This window comes from Podarcis pityusensis (genome assembly GCF_964106645.2).
Source record: "Podarcis pityusensis genome assembly, chromosome: Z".
In the NCBI taxonomy this organism is placed as follows: Eukaryota; Metazoa; Chordata; class Lepidosauria; order Squamata; family Lacertidae; genus Podarcis; species Podarcis pityusensis.
The window spans coordinates 18,062,856-18,082,131 of record NC_138044.1 but is presented as its reverse complement, the minus strand read 5'-3'; the positions used below and the strand labels follow the sequence as shown (position 1 = coordinate 18,082,131).

The following is a 19,276-nucleotide window of genomic DNA, read 5'->3' as shown; positions in this document are numbered from 1 at the left end:
TGCAAGACAAAAGGAAGTGTGTGTGTGAGAGTGTGTGTGTGTGTGTGTGTGTGTGTGTGTGTGTGCGCGTGCACACACTGAACAGGAAAAGTATGAGAAGGATGTGTTTACTTTAGCATGGTCAAATTGACCTCACAAGGCTTGTAGAACCATGCCCATCATATGGAAGTAATTGAACCCAGAGAACAGCTGCACTCAGGCAGCAGTCAAAAGACACACAAAGAGACAAGGTTGTGCTAAGTGAGAGAAAATAGGGGAAAAGCACAGAATATATAGGTCATATTTTGCAACTCACCGCTGGTCCTTCTGGCCCAGATGGGCCCTCAATGAGCATCCCCTGAAACAGAGAAAGAGATTGCAATACATTTAACAAACAGGCCAGTGGGGAATCTAAACTTGTTTTTTTAAAAAAATAAAAAATTCTGCAGTCTAAAAACTGAATTCTGCAATAGTACAAAATTGCATATTTTGAATAACAGAGTTGGAACAGGCTCAGAAAAGGGCAACCCAAACGGGATGCAGCAACTCCCCTATGAGGAAAGGGTGCAGTAGTTGAGACAAAAGGTGAGTAAGATAGAACTGTACAAAACTGCATGGTGTGGAGAAAGTGGATAGAGAAGAGTTTCTCTCCCTCTCTCATAACAGAAGAACTTGTAGTCATCTAGTGCAGCCGAATGTTGGAAGATTCAGGACAGATGAAAGAGTTACTCATGCAGTGCATAGTTAAACTGTGGAACTCCCTCCTGCAGGAGGCTATGATGGTCGCTAGCTTGGATGACTTTCAAAGAGGATTAGACAAATGCATTGAGGTCAGGGCTATCAATGGCTACTAGCCGCAATGGCTATGCTCTGCTTCCACAGCTAGAGGCAGAATCGCTTCTGAATCCTAGTTGCTGGAAACTGCAAGAGGGAAGAGTTGCTGTTCTGCTCAGATCCTGCCTGGGGGCTTCCCATTTGGGGCATCTGGCTGGCCACTGTAGGAACAGGATGGTGGACTAGGTGCTTAATCCAGCAACTCATCTCTTCTTATTTTTCTTGTGTTCTTCCTCTGTAGGAGCTGCTGCTTTTACCCCCTTATGCACTGCAAAAACGACAGGGTTGCAAGATCCTGCTGCACGTTGAGCTCAAGAAAACTGGCACACACAGTGGCCATTCTGAAAAGTACAGTAAGCAGCTGAAATGCAACCCCCACCCACCCAGAAAAACCCAAGGCCTCAACTTCAAGTAAATTTATTATGTAGTGACTTGCAGGGCCTCTGTGGAGTTGAAGAGGGGAGGGGGAAGGCATCCAGCGAGCCTAGCTTGGAATGCATCTAAGCCTGATAAGGAGTGCATTAATTTTAAAAAAAGCAAAAAGCTCCAGAATGTTTCTTTTTTTGGACAGTGGAGAGAGAGAGAAAATACAAGCATTTGGTCTTGTTTACATTCTAGCAGCCTCTCGGTGGTCTGGCATTTTCAAACCCTGCTCAGAGCTGCCAAATTCTTATGCAACCGTTTTCAGCAGATCCCCCTCCATGCTGAGGGCATCTCTGATTTTTCTCTTTTGCACACACACACACACACACACACACACACACACACACACACGTGTTTCAGCTGCAAGCTCCCTCAGAGACAGGGGTGAGGGAAGAATGGGAGGCAGCTAGAAAACAGTTAAGAGGAGGAGTTGGTTCTGACTTCATTTCCCCTTGTAGGGAAATCATCAGGGAGAAGCAGCAAACGGAGACCTTTCAACTTTGCAAGTCAGACAAGGTTGCTGTTACTTTGGCTGGTCTGCCAGGAAAAAAACTGGGTTAATTAGGTCGCTAGTGTACAGAAAATGTTAGATGGGGAGGACTGAGCTGGAAAAACAGAGTTGCTTTTTTTCTTTTTACGGAACAGAGAAGGCAATAGCTGTTGAAAGGGTGTGGAAGCAGCTGGGCTGAGAAACATAAGAAGAGCCTGCTGGATCAGGCCAAAGGCAGCCCACCTAGTCCAGCATCCTGTTCTCACAGCGGCTAACGAGATGCCAACAGGGGAAACCTGCAAGCAGGACCTGAGTGCAAAAGCAGCTCTTCCCTCCTGCGGTTTCCAGCAGCGTTGACTGCCTCCAACCGCAGTGGTAGAATGTAGCCATTGTGGTTAGTAGTCATTGATGGCCTTCCCTTCTATGAATTGGTTTAATAAGACCTGAGATTGCATGTAACAGATGCCATTGTTTTGTCATGTCCCCCCACATAAACAATTCTGTGCAAATTTAAAAAAGACGGGAACCTCAACATCAGAGAGAAAAGATCCAGCTCAGTCCACTCCCTCCCACTGTATTAGTTTTCCTCTTGCAGGGATTTTTTCTTCTAGACTTCTCCTTGCAGGAATTTTTTTTTAACCTTAAGGGAGGATCTCCAAATTGTGATCTCCAAACTGCAGCCTGAAGTTATTCAGCACTAAGCACTCTGCAACTTCATTCCTGCCTCTGTTGTCCAGAACCTAGGTCAGATCCAATATGGAGATGTACAGTGGTGACAGCAGCCAGATGTTGTAGCAACCAGAATTGCAATGAAAATTATCAAGGAGGTCAGAGTGACTCCCCTGTGAGGAACAGTTTCAGCGTTTGGGATTTTTTAGCTTAGAGAAAATGTAAGTAAGAGGCAACATGATAGAAGTTTATAATATTATGCAAGTCATGATGAAAGTTTCCTTCCTGTCTCATAGCACTAGATGTGGACATCTAAATGAAGCTGGGTGTTGGAAGATGATGATGAATAAAACAAAGGCCTTCTTCACACAGCACATAATTTAACTGTAGCGCTCTCTCTCTCACAGGAGGCAGGCATGGCCACCAGATTGTATGTCTTTAAAAGAGGATGAGACAAATTCATGGAGGGGAGGGCTATTGATGGCCACTAGCCAGGGTCACTATGCTCTTCCTCTGTGGTCAGAGGAAGCAATGCTGAATACCAGCTGCTGGAAACTGCAGGCAGGGAGAAGGCTCTTGTGGTCTGCACCTGCTTTGAGGACTTTCTATTGGGCATCTGGATGGCCACTGTGATAAGAAGATGCTGGACTAGATGGGCCATTATGTTCTTATTTCTATACCTAAAGGAGCGTCTCCACCCCCATCATTCTGCCCAGATGCTGAGGTCCAGTGCTGAGGGCCTTCTGGTGGTTCCCTCATTGCGAGAAGCAAAGCTACAGGGAACCAGGCAGAGGGCCTTCTCAGTAGTGGCACCCGCCCTGTGGAATGCCCTCCCATCAGATGTCAAAGAGATAAACAACTACCTGACATTTAAAAGACCTCTGAAGGCAGCCCTGTTCAGGGAAGTTTTTAATGTGTGACATTTGATGTATTTTTAATCCTTGTTGGAAGCCGCCCAGAGTGGCTGGGGAAACCCAGCCAGATGGGCGGGGTATAAATAATAAATTTATTATTATTATTATTAGGCAGAGAACTTTTGGAGGCTGGGAAAGAAGACAGAAAGATAGGATAGACTTCTAACCTGCCACCAAACTACAGAAATGCAGAACAGATTGCTTTGCAGTTATCCCTTCTTGTTACTGGAGAACCTCTTGCAACTATTTCAGCGGTTGAGAACTTATGCAGTCCATGGGCTTCGTTCTACTCAGAGCAGCCTTCCAGAGGTCATATGTCAACGGTGCATAGGGTTGCCATACGTCCGAATTTTCCCGGACACGTCCAGAATACTGCAGTCAGCAGCAGTGTCCAGGCGAAAATTGGGGAAATGTCCGGGAAAATCCAGCCGTATGGCTACCCATGTCAGCAGTGCCGTTTTTGCAGTTTTTAAATAAAAATAGCTCAAAAATTTGGTGGGAGGGTTTCTTTTTTTGCGATTTTGCCCAAAAAGCTCAACAACTTTGGGCAAAACTAAAAAAAGAGAGAGGAAGCTCACAACTTTTCTGTCCAGATTTTCACTGTTTGAAATATGGCAACCCTAGTGGTGGACAGGGCCAGAAGCAAAAAAAACTAGGTGGAGCAGCAGGTGTGGGCAGGGCCAAATACACAAACACATTCCCATCCTGGCTAGCAAGAGACATTATCACAGCTCAAGGACATATTCCAAATAGGCAAAAACACTCAAGGAGATTGTGGGTCAAGGCCCTCTGTCCTGAGAGCCAGACAGAGCAGCCCAGAGGGCCACATTTGACCTGCAGGCTTGAGGTTTCCCCATCCTTGCCCTGGTTTGATAAATTGATGGATTTCTAAATGTTATCATTGCACAATTTCCACATGGATTCTCCAGCTGCAAGGCAAAGGCAAAGCGACAGCTCTTACCGGTTCAATTATGGCTGGCTCCCCTTTCTGTCCCTTTTCACCTCGTGGCCCACCAATCTGCAGCAGACACAGGAAACAAAAGCAAGAACTCACTGAACAATGAGCATTGCTCCACTTCATTGGCTACATTTATTGCCACCAAATCGATTGCCACCAAGCAGAGTGTTGCAGAAGCAGAACATCTCATCTGTCCAATGAGACTCTGACATCTACATATTTTTTAAAACAGATCCTTTTAGGAAAAACAACTCAGAAAGAAAATATTTTATCTACCTATCTCAGTTTTTAACAGCTTACTAGGCCACCATAATACGAAGCGAGGAAAGTGTTTTGCTCCAGACTCTAGCCCAGTCAATTGTAAATAAGCAATCCAGGCTCCTGGAAGAACCCACCTGGAAGAATCCACCTGCCTCTTAGTTCCACTGCAATCCCACTGTCTCCCCAGGCGGCACAACTGCTCATCTTCGGAACCACTGCACTAATCCAAGGCACTGGCTTCACCTCCACACAGCATGGACTGTGAAGTCCAGTCTCCTCGTTTCTCAAGGAACCAAGTCTTCCCTTACCCCTTCATAAATCGTGTCCTGGTTAGCAGGCATGCCGGGTCCAATGTCCGGAGAATCTGTCCGGTCATAGTTGCCGTAATAGTACCCATCTTCATACTCTGTGAGGGTCTCCTCCGTGAAGTCCTTGTTGGGGTCTTCTCCTCCTTCACGCCCTTGTTCTGCATCCTAAGTGGAAGAGAACAGAAAACAGGAGGCGCTAAGACCTTTTCCTCCAAGCCAGAGGGATTTCCAGATTTCCTACCATCAGTGGACCATTCCAATATAAGCTTCTGCATACCAAAGCTGTTGCTGGTTGCAGAGGATTCTAGAACATAAGTTTGGGGGGGTAGCACATTTTAGCTGTGATTCCTGCAATTCAGGGAGTTGGGCTAGATGGCCTTTGGGTTCCCTTCCAACTCTACAATTCTGTGATTCATTAATTTCCCAAAATTCATAACAACCTTACAGCAGTTTATGCAAATAATAGAATAATGACTATTTAAAACTTTCGAAAAAATAATTAAAGTCAATGGTAAGCTAAAGGCTAGATTAAAACACCTGTCAACATTTCACATGTCTGAAAAGGTTTGCCCAAACAAAAATATTTTTAGCAGGTGCCAAAAAGAGTACAGCAAAGACACCTGCCTGATGTCAAGGGAAGATAGCTCCAAAGTATAGGTGCTGCCACACTAAATTATGGATTTACTGTATTGTAGATTAGGCCTTACTGCTGCCCCATATGAACAGAAACCCAACTGAATACTCTCGTTGTAAAATCTGAAAAGCAGGAACTCATCACGAGGACATGCCACCCCACTCAAGCAGCATAGCTACACCTCCAAGGTTTGAAAATGCAGGCAGCTGTGTTGATCCGGGTATGCATAATGTTTCCCTGCAAAAGAGCAGCGGTCCCTAGCATAATCACCAATTTACTAGGATCCACCATCAGCCATCAACTTTCTAAAATGCAACTTAAAGACAACTTCAGAACCCATGAGGCAGTTCAAGAATGTGGGCTGTAGCCAATGTTAGTCCTACACAGAGTAGACTCATCTGAAACTGACTGGCCTCAACAACTACAAGCCATGATGGCTATGCTCTGCCTCCATGGTAATGCTTCTGAGCACCAGTTGCTGGAAACCACAAGAGAGGGTGCTGATCTTGTGCGCAGGCCCTGCTTGTGTGTTTCCCATTGAGGCATCTGGCTGGCAACTGTGAGAACAGGATGTTGGACTAGATGAGCCAATGGCCTGATCTAGCAGGTTCTCCTTATGACAAAATCAGGCCTGTTAATTCTAGTGGGTTTACTCTGGGTAGACCTTGATTGGGTTAACAACCCAAAATGCCTGGGCTACAGACCGAGCCAGAACATGGATCATAGTTTTGAGGCCACAAAGAATTACATTGGTTCCGTTGAGGGTGATCACTGTGCTGGTGGGGACCTCCACCTCGACACCGCCCTCTGGGAGCTTATCAAGGTCATCATAGCTGATATCTTCATCAGGGAGTGGAGTGTAATATTCATCAATTATGGTTCCATAATTATATTCATCCACCAGTGGATCCTCTACCCCTTCTTTCACCGTGGTCTCCTCTTGAGTTCTCTCCACAATGGGTGGGGATGCTGTAGATGGAGGGGCAAGTTCCTGTTTCCACAAAAATAAGAGGCCACAGTTACCTGATATTTGAGGATACCTTTTCTTAGGATGCACACAAGCTAGGAGACACATGCCCTTCTACACTGTTAGCACCGCAGCATGTCAGAAGAATCAAACTGGCTGATACCTGTGCCCCCTAATTAATTAAACAGATATTTAAAATATGAAAAGGAATAGTTTATTGATTTCTGGCCAACCAAGCCTAAACCATACCGCACACTCATCATATTAACAAACAAATCACAAAGCAAAAAAATAAGCATCAAAGTCATAAAAGACTCGTTCACAAAACTTCCCCCACAAAATCAGAACAACAAATCCATTTTATTCAGTGTGATCTTTAGGTGCAATCAATGGCTCTCACTTCTCTGAATCCTGTTTAACAAATGTGACGGTTCTATATGACTAGTTGAGAAAGATACCTGCTATTTTCTCTTTCTCATCTACACTCATCTTGTAAATATATTCCTATATAAATAAACCCTTTGAACTCCAGAAACTGTAAGTGATTATTCCAATCTAATTCACCCAAGCTTCAAGCTCTCCTAACACAGGGTATACTCTGTTAAGAATTGTACCATGCTCTCCTCTTTAAAGCAGATGGCCGTGAAATATTTATATATGCCGTTCTGAGCCCTATAGTGCCCCCATCACCTGCAGAGCATTCATATTTTTTGCTCTATAAGACTCACTTTTTCCCTCCTAAAAAGTAAGGGGAAATGTGTGTGCGTCTTACGGAGCGAATGCAGGCTGTGCAGCTGTCCCAGAAACCAGAACAGCAAGAGGGATCGCTGCTTTCGCTGCACAGTGATCCCTCTTGCTGTTCTGGCTTCTGGGATTCAGAATATTTTTTTTCTTGTTTTCCTCCTCCAAAAACTAGTTGCGTCTTATGGTCTGGTGCGTCTTATAGAGCGAAAAATACGGTAACCTATATTTCTGTCAAAAGCCATCTCAGCCTGTGTAAATGAACAAGGGGCAAATCAGGGGGTACCGTTCCAGGAATAATACTAAAATCTTTGCACGTTGGATTGGGTTGGCACCCCAGAAAGAGAGCCATCCAGTTCTGTATATCAATATCACATAATAACCATCTGGAAACATCTGCCTGAGCCCGGGCATGACCTTCTGCAGTGCCCTGTTACCTGATCTCAGAGGGGCCACTGCTACTTACAGAACACCCCACTTTAGGATTTATAAAGGCTAGGATATTTCACCCCCTACACCATTGGCTTAGTGCTGCAACATGTCAAAAGAGTAAAAATAGATGACATCTGTGTCCCTTATGAATTAAATTGTTATTTCAAAGAGTATCTTAATACAAGGGCTTACGGAAGCCACTCTGGGAGAACCAATAGCATCTCTACACCCTACGCCACAGGGAAAGCTTCTTCAAACATGGCCTATGTTTCTATGCCATGTGTGCAGCATCTGAAAATAGGGGGAGGGGGCTGGATTGGAACCAGTTCACCAATCCAGCTGCGGCCCCCTGTTCCATACCTCAGTGGTTTCAGCCCTTTCCCGTGCCACTTCTTCAGTATCTGTAGTTGGGGTCGTAGGTGGTACCACTTTGCCTGTGTCATCTGTGTCCTCATAGTAGGGATATTCGTAGTAGTAAGTTTCTCCTTCCACTTCGAGGTTCCCATCTCCATCTGGGTACTGCAAGGCGGAAAGCACAGCAGCTAGAACATGGGGAGGCTGTGAGGCATTGTCACCACCATCCACAGTTTCACTGAGTCAGGATCAGAAGAGGCAAAAGGAGGAACCTCTTCGCACAGCACAGACTTAAGTTGTGGGATTTGTTACCCACAAGCTATAGCGATGGCCACCAACCTGGATGGCTTTAAAATGATGGATTAGGCGAACATCTGGAAAGGAAAAGGCTATCAACATCTACTAACCACAGTGGCCAAGTTCAGATACAAGTCAGATACAATATGCCTTTAATTACCAGTTCCTGGGAATCACAAGTGGGGGGGGGGAGGGTGCTCTATTGGGTTCAGGTCTTGCCTGTGGGCTTCCTATTTGGGGCATTTGGTTGGCCACTGTGAGAACAGGATGGTGGACTTTAATGGGACTGATCTAGAAAGGCTCTTCTAACCTAAATATCTGCAAATGAAATAGAGATGGCTCGTTTGGGAGTGGATGGCTCGTTTGGGAGTGGATGTGTTAGTCAACGGAATCTTGTGTGAGTGTAGACTCCATGGAACAGTCTGCTCATTGCAGTTAAAAGCCAAGGCTCCTGCCCATTAATGCTTTTTCCATGTTTTATTTTCTTTTGCTATAGCTCAGGCTGCATACCCACCATACATTTAAAGGTCATCTCACATAATAGTAGTAGTATTAGTAGTAATAGCTGTAGTTAAAGGGACGCGGGTGGTGCTGTGGTCTAAACCACAGAGCCTAGGGCTTGCCAATCAGAATGCTGGTGGTTCGAATCCCCACGACGGGGTGAGCTCCCATTGCTCGGTTCCTGCTCCTGCCAACCTAGCAGTTCGAAAGCACGTCAAAGTGCAAGTAGATAAATAGGTACTGCTCTGGTGGGAAGGTAAACGGCATTTCTGTGCGCTGCTCTGGTTTGCCAGAAGCGGCTTAGTCATGCTGGCCACATGACCCAGAAATTGTACGCCAGCTCCCTCAGCCAATAAAGTGAGATGAGCGCCGCAGCCCCAGAGTCATCCACGACTGGACCTAATGGTCAGGGTCCCTTTACCTAAGGGTGCTGGAGACTGCAGCTTTGCAAGCGTGAACTACCATTCCTAGGATTCTTTGCAGGAAGGAATATGCTTTGAATGCATGGTGTATATGCTTACACAAAGTCTGTTACACTTGCTTGTACACACAGCCCATGTTAAAAAGAAAAGAAAAGACAATTTGTTAACCACTTAGAATTTTCGTAGGTATTTAAAGCAAAAAAATCAGGGTGGTATTCACCTAAGTTTTGCTCTGAGTAGACCCATTAAAATTAATTTCAATTAATTTCAATGGGTCTACCCTGAGTCGAATGGTATCTAAAACAGACTGGAGTGGGTTTATGAATAAACCCATGTGAAACTGAAGCAGAGGTAGATCACTCCCTCCCCATAGAAAAGTGGTGTGTGTTTTTTGGGGAAGGGGTGGTTTCAGCTCATCACTCCACTTCCATGAAGGGGTTGCACTGGGGTTGCCTTGCCATCCCTTGCTCTGGATTGCATGGGGAGCAATGGATCTTCTGTCTCCCTGCTGAGCCAGCAGGCTGCCTCCAGATTTTGCACCGACATTGTGACAGTCTCTTTCCACTTACGTATTCATCAGGGTTGGGGTCCTGGGACTGCGGCGCATCTGGGACAGCTGTGTCACAATCCGGGCTGTAGTGCTCACAATAGTCGTAGGCTGCTCGGTGGTCTGCTACCACGAAGAGCTGCTGGATGTCACCCTGGGAGGAGAGAGACGGAAAAGATGCAGATGACACAAAAGGATGGGACACCACACTGTGGCAAGGCGGACACCCACCATCTATAATAAGTTAAAGAAAATGTTTAAGATCCTATTCACTAAAAGACCCGAGGCATTTTTATTAGGAATCATGACATCAGAGATCAAGAATAAAATCAGACCATTATTCATGTATTCAACAACTGCAGCAAGGATTCTAAAAGCAAGAAATTGGAAAAGTGATATCATCCCTTCAAAGATTGAATGGCGAGCCAAATTAATAGAGTATTTACAGCTAGCAAGGAGAACTGGGACAGTGAGAGGAAACTCAACACAAGATGTTACGTAATAAAGAATGGATTAAGGAACATCTCAAAGGGTACTGTGATAATAAACGTTTCCTGGCAGATATCCAATGATTCTTGTGATATAAGGAAGTATTTTAAAAAGTTTAAATTAAGATATAGAAAAATATTAATAAGAAATTGTGTAAAAAAAAACTGAATGCAAAATAGTACAATGGGTTTAGTTCTTTTTTCTTATAGAAAAGTTCTTTTTTCTTATAGAATGTTTGTACTGTATGTTTGTTTTGTGTGTATTTTAAGATATCTTCTTGTTTAATAAAGTTTATTAAGACAGAGAGAGAGAAGATGGACACCATCCCCATCACCTGGGCTGAGGGCAGGGAACTGTTTTTTATTGTCAAGGGCTGCATACCCTTTTTTTTTAATTACAGTGGTATCTCGGGTTAAGAACTTAATTCGTTCTTTTTTTTTTAATTTCTCTTTATTAATTTTCATACACACATATACATACATATGTACAGAAAGTAAATTCTTCACGGAAAAAAAACAATAATAAGAACAACATAACTTAATTATAAGAAAAAAACAAAACAAAAACAAAGACAAACATGTAAGTTATTGACTTCCCTCCACCTCAGTTTTGGGTTATGTAGTACATTTTTCCCCGCAGTTTATCTTTAAAACTTTTGTATGTCGAAGGGTTATATTAAGCCTACTGTGATCTTTGGATTTTTTAAATCTACTTCAATATAGGTTATGAATTTATTCCATTCTTTAATAAACTTTGTTTCTTTCTAGTCTCTGATTTTTTGCGTTAATTTTGCCGATTCTGAATATTCAAATAATTTACTTTGCCAATCTCTTACTGTTGGGATATTGATTGATTTCCAATTTTAGGCGATTAAAATTCTAGCAGCTGTTGTTGTGTACTGGAATAAGGTCTGGTCCTCTTTCTTAATTTCATTGCCAATCATTCCCAGAAGAAAATTTTCAGGTTTTTTAACAAAAGTACATTTAAACATTTTTTTTAGTTCATTATAAATGAGCTCCCAGAAGTTCTTGATTTTTTCACAAGTCCACCACATGTGGTAAAAACTACCTTCCTTGTTTTTACACCTCCAGCACATTTTATCTCCATTCTTATAGATTTTTCCTAATTTTACAGGGGTGATGTAACATCTGTACATCATTTTTTCCATGTTTTCTCTTAAGGCAACACAAGCAGTGAACTTCATATCTTTATTCCAGAGCTTAATCCAACTATCGTATTCCAAATTATATCCCAGATCTATCGCCCACCTCACCATAACTTCTTTTATTTCCTCGTCCTTAGTATCCCATTCTAACAGTTGATTATACATTTTTGATAAGAGTTTTGAATTTCCTTCCAGTATTTCTATCTGGAATCTTGATTTTTTTTCCGTTTATCCCGATCTTTTTATCTTCTGTCCACAGTGCATTAATTTGATGGAATTGTAACCATCTCGTTAATTTATCTCCTAGTTCTTCATACCTTTTGATCTGCCAACCTTTTTCTGTTGTCACCAATAAATATTCATATGTCCATCTCTTACCTTCTATGCTTGTTTTTTTAATTTTTAAAATATCTATTGGTGACAACCACCAGGGAGTTTTCCTTTCAAGAAGATTTTTATTTCTTTCCCAAACCTCTAGCAGAGGTCCTCTAATGATGTGACTGGAGAATTCTTTATGTACTTTTGCTTTATTATGCCACAAATATGCATGCCAACCGAATCTGGTGTTGAAACCTTCTAAATCTAGTAGGTCAGTGTTTTTTATTACAATCCATTCTTTAATCCAACAGAGGCATGAGGCCTCGTAATACAGTTTCAAATTTGGTACCGCAAAACCTCCTCTTTCTCTACTATCTGTAAGCAATTTAAATTTAATTCTAGGCCTTTTTCCCTGCCAAATGAATTTAGATAACATTTTCTGCCAATCTTTAAATACTTTGTTTCCTCTTATCACCGGAATATTTTGAAATAGAAATAATAACTTTGGAAGTATATTCATCTTAATTGCGGCCATTCTTCCTGACCATGATAATTTTATTCTGTTCCATATATCTAAATCTTTTTTAATTTCTTTCCAGGTTGTTTCATAATTGTCCGTCATTAAATTTATGTTCTTCATAGTTAGCCAAATTCCCAGGTATTTTACTTTTTTTACCGCTTTAATTCCAATTTTAGCCTCCAGCTGGTTTTTCATAACTTCTTCCATGTTCTTCGTCATCATTTTAGTTTTTGATTTGTTTAACTTAAAACCCAATAACTTTCCAAATTCTTCTAACAATTCTATTACCTTATGGACACTTTTTTGTGGATCTTCTAATGATACCATCAGACCATCAGCGTATGCTTTCAGTTTGTATTCTTTTTTCCCAATTTTAATTCCACGTATTTCTGGAGTTGTTCTTATCTTATTTGCTATAATTTCTAGTATCATTATAAATAAAAGAGGTGATAGAGGGCACCCCTGTCTCGTACCCTTTGAAAGTTCGAAATAATTAGTTAAATCATTATTAATAATCAATTTTGCTTTCTGACTTGAGTAAATAGCTTTTATCCCTTCCAGGAAGGCGCCCTCTATCCCTACTGTTTCTAGACATCTTATAAGGAATTGCCAAGATACATTATCGAAGGCCTGCGTCAATAAAAATTAGTGCCGCAGGTATTTCATTCTTTGCCTCTAGATATTCAATGATGTTAATTATAACTTAATTCGTTCTGGAGGTCCATTCTTAACCTGAAACTGTTCTTAACCTGAGGTACCACTTTAGCTAATGGGGCCTCCCGCTGCCGCCGCTGCACAATTTCTGTTCTCATCCTGAAGCAAAGTTCTTAACCCGAGGTAATATTTCTGGGTTAGTGGAGTCTGTAATCTGAAGCGCCTGTAACCTGGGGACTTCCGGGTTAGCGCCTCCGGTAATGGCTGAACTCCTCTGATCGGGAGGAATTTGCTTCGTGGAAATTAGGGTCTTGCCGCCACGGTGAAGGCGGGGACCCACCAAAAATCACAGGCGGGAGAAGCCTGTGAACGTGGGATTTGGCTGGCACCTTTTGCGCCTCCCCTACTCGCGGGGAAACCCGGTTTTGGGGATCCGGAGCGACATGGGGTGAGTGGCGCGGTGCTTCGAATTGACTGCTTCTTTCACGGAGTGAAGCCGCATTGCTGTTGCCGGAGAGCGCTGACTTTTTCCTGTGGACAATTTGATCTTAAAACAACTACCCGTGAGTAGAACGGAAAACTGGATTTTTAAACGTCTTAATTTGGCACCGAAACGGGGAGGTTTCAAACAGGAAGTCCGCCTTCCCCTTTTGTATATAGACTGAAGCAAAGAGGCTGCAAGCTAAAGTCTTGGAAAGCCTTTCATAAAGGATTAAACTTCCAGCGGCTAAATCATCAAACCCCCCTTGGAAGCAGGAGAAGAGGGGGGAAATTTTAGATCGCGTAAGCCTGCAGGAGAGAGTGAAGAAAGTTAAATTACCGCCGCTCGGAACCTGGAAACGGGCTGCCAGTAAGACTGAAGTTTTGGATATGCTCATTGACTGTGAATAGATTGTTTGTTGACAGTAAGTTAAAGAAGAGAAATACATTGTTTCCATTGTCTCCTTCTGCGTTTAAAAAGGAGTAAAAGTAATTGAAAATTGAAACTAACTTTATTGTTTGAACTGTGCTTAAAAGGATTGATACAAATAGAAATTGTTTCCCCCTAGAGGAAGCTTTTGAAATTGTTACATGAGCTGAGCTGGGGAAATTTCCACCTGCAAGATAAAACTGTGAGAATCTGGGATTGACCTTGGACCGTTAAGAATGTTGACAGAAGAAGCCTTAGTGGTTGCATTATGTAAGATTAATGATTCACTGGAACAGCTCCATAAGAAGATAGATGCGAGGACTATAAAAATTGATAACTTGAAACAAAAAGTGACTAATTTGGGACAAAAAGTGAATATTAATACAGAAATTACTCAGGAATCGATACAGGGATCTATTTTGATATGGCAAATTGAGGAGAAGGCGGGGGAGAAAGTGGTTGTTGTGGAACCTAAAACTGCACAAGTGGAGAGGGAGAGAGCCCCAGCCTTACAGATGCAATTTGATGACTTTAAGTTGATGCCTTTTAAGACTGAATTTAGAGAAAGTCAGACTTTGAGGATTGGAGCCCCGCTTGGACTGAAGAAGGAAAGTTGGATAGATCCCTTCATGCAGGGATTTATTGACCTTTGGGACCTGGACTTGGGTCAGGAGGAGACTGGAGTTGTGGGGACCGCCAGACTTGGAGGAACTTTGAAATACGATTGGAAATATCTTTTGAATTTCAGTTTTAACTATGGAGATTTGGCTGACTTGTCGAGAAGGAATAAAAACATTGCTAGATGGGAATTTCCCCGAGATCTACTTTTCAGCATCAAAGGAAGGAAAATAAAAACAAGATCAGGAGAAGACAAAGTAAAGTGCATGTATAAATATGAAGAAGACTTGCAGAAGGGACTTGGAAAAGAGTTAAGAGCCTCGGACAGAAGATCACCAGGTTGATGGACTATATGGAATTGACGGAAATGACTGGCAGAATCCGAGACCAGGGAGAAGAGACGGTGGAAGAATATTGGAAAAAGTTTAAAATCTATATATGGAAATAATGTAAAATTAATGAGTGTTAGAAAAATGTTGGGAGGGAATTATATGGCTTTAGTAGAAATGTTTTAAGGAATTAAGCATAAATAAGTATTATAGTATTAATGGAAAATAAGGTTAAAATATGTTAAGATAATCACATGACAGAAAATAGAGAAAGATGGAAAGGATTTGCTGAAATAATTAATAGAAATGAAATACAAAAAGGGAGGTGAGAGGAGGTCGATGAAACAAGGGAATGAAAGAGAGGATATTGAGATGGTATGATGTGTGTTTTTTGAATTGTTTTTGCTCTTGTTTTGTTTAATGTGTTAATGTTAATGTTGTGTTGTGTATTGTTTATATATTGTACTGTATTTTTTTGTTTTTTTTGCTTTTCCTTTTCTTTTCTTTCTTCTTTTCTTTTCTCCTTTTTGTAAGGTTTAAAAGTAATAAATATTATTTTTTTAAAAAAATGAAGCGCCTGTAACCTGAAGCATCTGTAACCAAGGTACCACTGTATATATCTACTGTATGGAAGTTGACAACTGGACAATGAAAATAGATTCTACATGCCCCAACTATGGCCAAAAGACAGCCATTGATGAAATGGAATAATAACGTTATGGTCCCCTTTAATCAATAGACTGAAGACATGACATGAATGGATTGCTTAAAGATACAGACTCTGTTTGGATAAATATATTGGCATTTGGAATGACTATTGTAGGTTATCAACAATCATATACGTATTAGGACAATAATTGTACTTATATACCTATATAATATGCATGAAAGTGTAACTGGTTACATTTATTCTGCTATACTATGTATTTTTATTGCACTTTTTCTTCTTTTTCTTTGTACTTTCCTTCTTCTTTTTCTCTTTTTTCACTTTATTTTGTACAACTGAAATATTCTCTCTCTCTCTCTCTCTCTCTCTCTCTCTGTGTGTGTGTGTGTGTGTGTGTGGCTGCATACCCTCAGAGGTAACTGTCAAGGGACAGAGCAAGGAGTACGTGCAGCCACCTCTTCTTTTCCCCTTTTCTCTTTTTCCACCCCGCCTTTCCTCTCCCTTAACACACAGGGAACAAACAGCAGTGTCTCATCCATAATAGGCCTGACTACCAGGCCTTACCGTTTCCTAGGCAAACCAGCACTTAGAAGAGTTTAATAATAATAATAATAATAATAATAATAATGTGCAAAAATGTGCATCCTTTGGAGGATATTATGTGGCTTCTCTTCCCTTTCTCGTTTTTTCAATTTGGCTCCAACACCAAGCCTCAGCAAACCCATTTTGCTGTTGTTTGGCTGGTGGTCAAAAATTCACTTTAGCCCTGGCTGGACGTGAAGGTGTGTAAACAGACCACTCTTGCTCGCTTTCCCATGCCAATGACCAAATATATCCAGACAGCGAGAACATCTGGAGGGAGGTGGACAGAATCACAGCCACAATCTGGCCCTGCCAACAGGAGGGCATCAGAGCAGTCGCTCAAGATCAGGGCAAAGTAAGAGGCCCTCAAAAGACCAAGGGGCTTCATGGTCCAGGACAGGTGCCAGTTGGTGCATGCCAATTTGAGCTTTTCCTATGGTTTATTAATGCTGGCATAAACTTGATATAAAATATACCTCTCAGTGAAATTTCTTGTGTTCTGGAAGGCTTCCTGATCTCCTGTGATTTTATGTAAAGATCAGGACAGCAATCTGGTGTCACGAGCAAAATTTAATTTGCATCTCCTGTAAAATGAATGAGTTCCACATAGGCAGTAGTAAGGTAAATTCAGAACTCAGGAAATAAAGATAACCAGTTTAGGAATTTCTCACTGGGATTGTATTCTTTCAGTTACCAACTAAGGAAAAACAGAATAACCAGCAGACAGGAACTTAACAGAAAAGAAACAACAGAACAAAGGAATATAGGTGTTAATGCAAATCACTCATCCCTTGTCCATAACCTAACATGGGCTCAGAATAGTAGTTAAGTCCCAGATTGTCCATGGTTGGTTAGCTCTCACAGCTTCAACATGTGCCGCCTTTTCAATCTGCATTCTCAAGGACAAGCTTGACACTCTCCTTCACTTCCGGACAGGTTTACCCTTTTCCCTCCCTTTTCTACTTCTCTGAAAAATGTCAGAGTTACTCTCTCTTTAGGCTTTTGATAGGTCTCCTTCTTTTACTCTTTAGCTCAATGTGTGCTTTACAGTGGTACCTCGGGTTACAGACGCTTCAGGTTACAAGACGCTTCAGGTTACAGACTCCGCTAACCCAGAAATAGTACCTCAGGTTAAGAACTTTACCTCAGGATGAGAACAGAAATCGTGCTCCGGCGGCGTGGTGGCAGCAGGAGGCCCCATTAGCTAAAGTGGTACCTCAGGTTAAGAACACTTTCAGGTTAACAACAGACCTCTAGAACGAATTAAGTTCTTATCCAAAAGGTACCACTGTATTTGTTTGCTTGTTTATTATTTTATAAAATGTATATGCTGCCTAATTGTGGAAATAAAAAAACACCTCAAAGCAGTTTACAAAAAAATAAAAAATAAAATTATCACCAGAAAAGTTTACAACCATACTGTAAAACATACAAGAAGTTAAAGCAACAGTGGATGGAAACAAATCAAAATTCATCACATCAACCTTTGAAACATCCGGGGAGGCTTGACTAAACAGAATGTTTTAGCAGGTGCCCAAACGAGTGCAATGAAGGCACCTGCCTGATATCAATAGGCAGGGAGTTCCAGGGTATAAGTCCTGCCACACTAAAATATTTTTCCCCATAAATGTGCAACAGGTACTATGTGGAAACTGTAGTAGTGCCACTTCTGCTGATCAAATCGGTCAAGTGGGCACCTATGCAGTAAGGTGATGTTGGGGTCAGGTTTTATATACTAATAGCAACACCTTGAACTTGACCCAGAAGCAAATCGGCAACTAGTGCAGATACATGGACAAGGCCTCACTCCTGTCAGCAATCGCGCTGCAGCATTCTGCAGTAACTGCAACTTCTTGATCAGTATGTACTGTACTGTACTGCTTATACTGTAACTCTGATGTCTGAAGCAGCATCCAGATACTCTGTCACTGTTGTTTCATGTAATAAATCAACCTTTTAAAAATTCATTTACGTGTGAAACTTTTGGGCCGTAAGGTTAAGGTGAAACACATACAGGCAACTCCCCACTTGCATGTGATATACTTGCACGTAACCGCATACACGTGCAGCACTGGGAACCCAGAAGTAGCAGGCGACTCACGAGGAGACCCTCCCTCTCCTCGCAAGCCAGAGGTGCAACAGGGCTTTGTTCAGGCTGCTTAGCTGAGCATATGAAAGAGTCTGCTGCACTACCATGCGCACTGATCAGCCTCAACAAAGCCTCCATGCACCACCGGCTCACGAGAAGACCCTCCCTAGAGTGGGTTCTGGGGAGGGTCTCCTCATGAGCTGCCCGCCACTTCTGGGTTCCAAGCACTGTTTGTGTGTGTGGTCGCACGCAAGTGGGGAGTTAACCTGTAAACGTTTAAACTGAACCTTATGCCCCCCAAAATGAATTTTAAAAGGTTTATTTATTATACGAAATGAGAGTGACAGGGAAGGGTCTCCTCATGAGCAACGAGGACTCTCCAGGGTGCTTCCCACTTACGCCACTTCCAGACCCTATTTTCCAGGGACGTCCCTGATTTAGAGAAGCCGTACTGGTTTCTGATTTGATCTCGAAATGTCCCGCTTTGAATTAGGATGTCTCTATTTTCATTGAAGAAATGTTGGAGAGTATGGAGCTATCCAATCCGCCGCCCCACCCCCCAGCCATCTGAAGGCAATCCTGTATAGGGAAGTTTAATAGTAATAATAATAATAATAATAATAATAATAATAATAATAATGCTTTATGTTTTTATATATGTTGGAAGCTGCCCTGGGTGGCTGGGGCAACCCAGTAAGATGTGTGGGGTATAATAGTAAAATTATCATTATGGAATGGGACGTCTCTGTTTCCATTGGAGAAATGTTGGAGGGTATGCATTTCACTTAAGAGCTTGGAGAGCCCAGAGTATAACCCCCACATAAATGGGGAGTTGCCAGTATTCAAAAACAAACACAGGTTATGTTTCTAGCAAAAAGATCCTTGAAATCCTCTGAGCTCAATATTTAGAAGGCATGTGGGTGGTGGACACAAATGTAGGTTCCAAATACATAGTCTGCTGCCAGCTAGCTGATCAGCAAAGGGGGCCCTTTTAGCTGTTCCTCTGCCCTCAGAAGTTCAGAAGGTGGCAGCCCAGGGGAGGGGGCCCTTAAGCTGTGGAACAATCTCCCCACACAGACGCATCTGACACCTTCATTGCACAGCTTCCGGATGATACTGAAGATGCACCTCCTTACCCTGCCTTCTGACACCTGAGGGGGCGTATGTAGAGCCTTGAGTGCCATCACTGTGGAACTCTCTGCTG

General features: G+C 42.3%; 1 protein-coding gene across 3 annotated transcripts in view; it reads right to left on the bottom strand.

Annotated features, from left to right (window-relative positions):
• The window catches only part of COL5A1 (collagen type V alpha 1 chain), a 184,275-nt gene that overhangs the window by 95,272 nt on the left and 69,727 nt on the right, over positions 1 to 19,276 (bottom strand). For all 3 annotated transcript variants that reach the window (XM_080989706.1, XM_080989708.1, XM_080989707.1), the window contains exons 5-10: positions 9,754 to 9,885; positions 7,971 to 8,129; positions 6,219 to 6,461; positions 4,837 to 5,001; positions 4,271 to 4,327; positions 296 to 337 (exon numbers count right to left, since the gene is read on the bottom strand). In XM_080989706.1, coding sequence (XP_080845832.1) covers positions 296 to 337; positions 4,271 to 4,327; positions 4,837 to 5,001; positions 6,219 to 6,461; positions 7,971 to 8,129; positions 9,754 to 9,885 — 798 coding nt within the window. The remainder of the gene's footprint in view (positions 1 to 295; positions 338 to 4,270; positions 4,328 to 4,836; positions 5,002 to 6,218; positions 6,462 to 7,970; positions 8,130 to 9,753; positions 9,886 to 19,276) is intronic.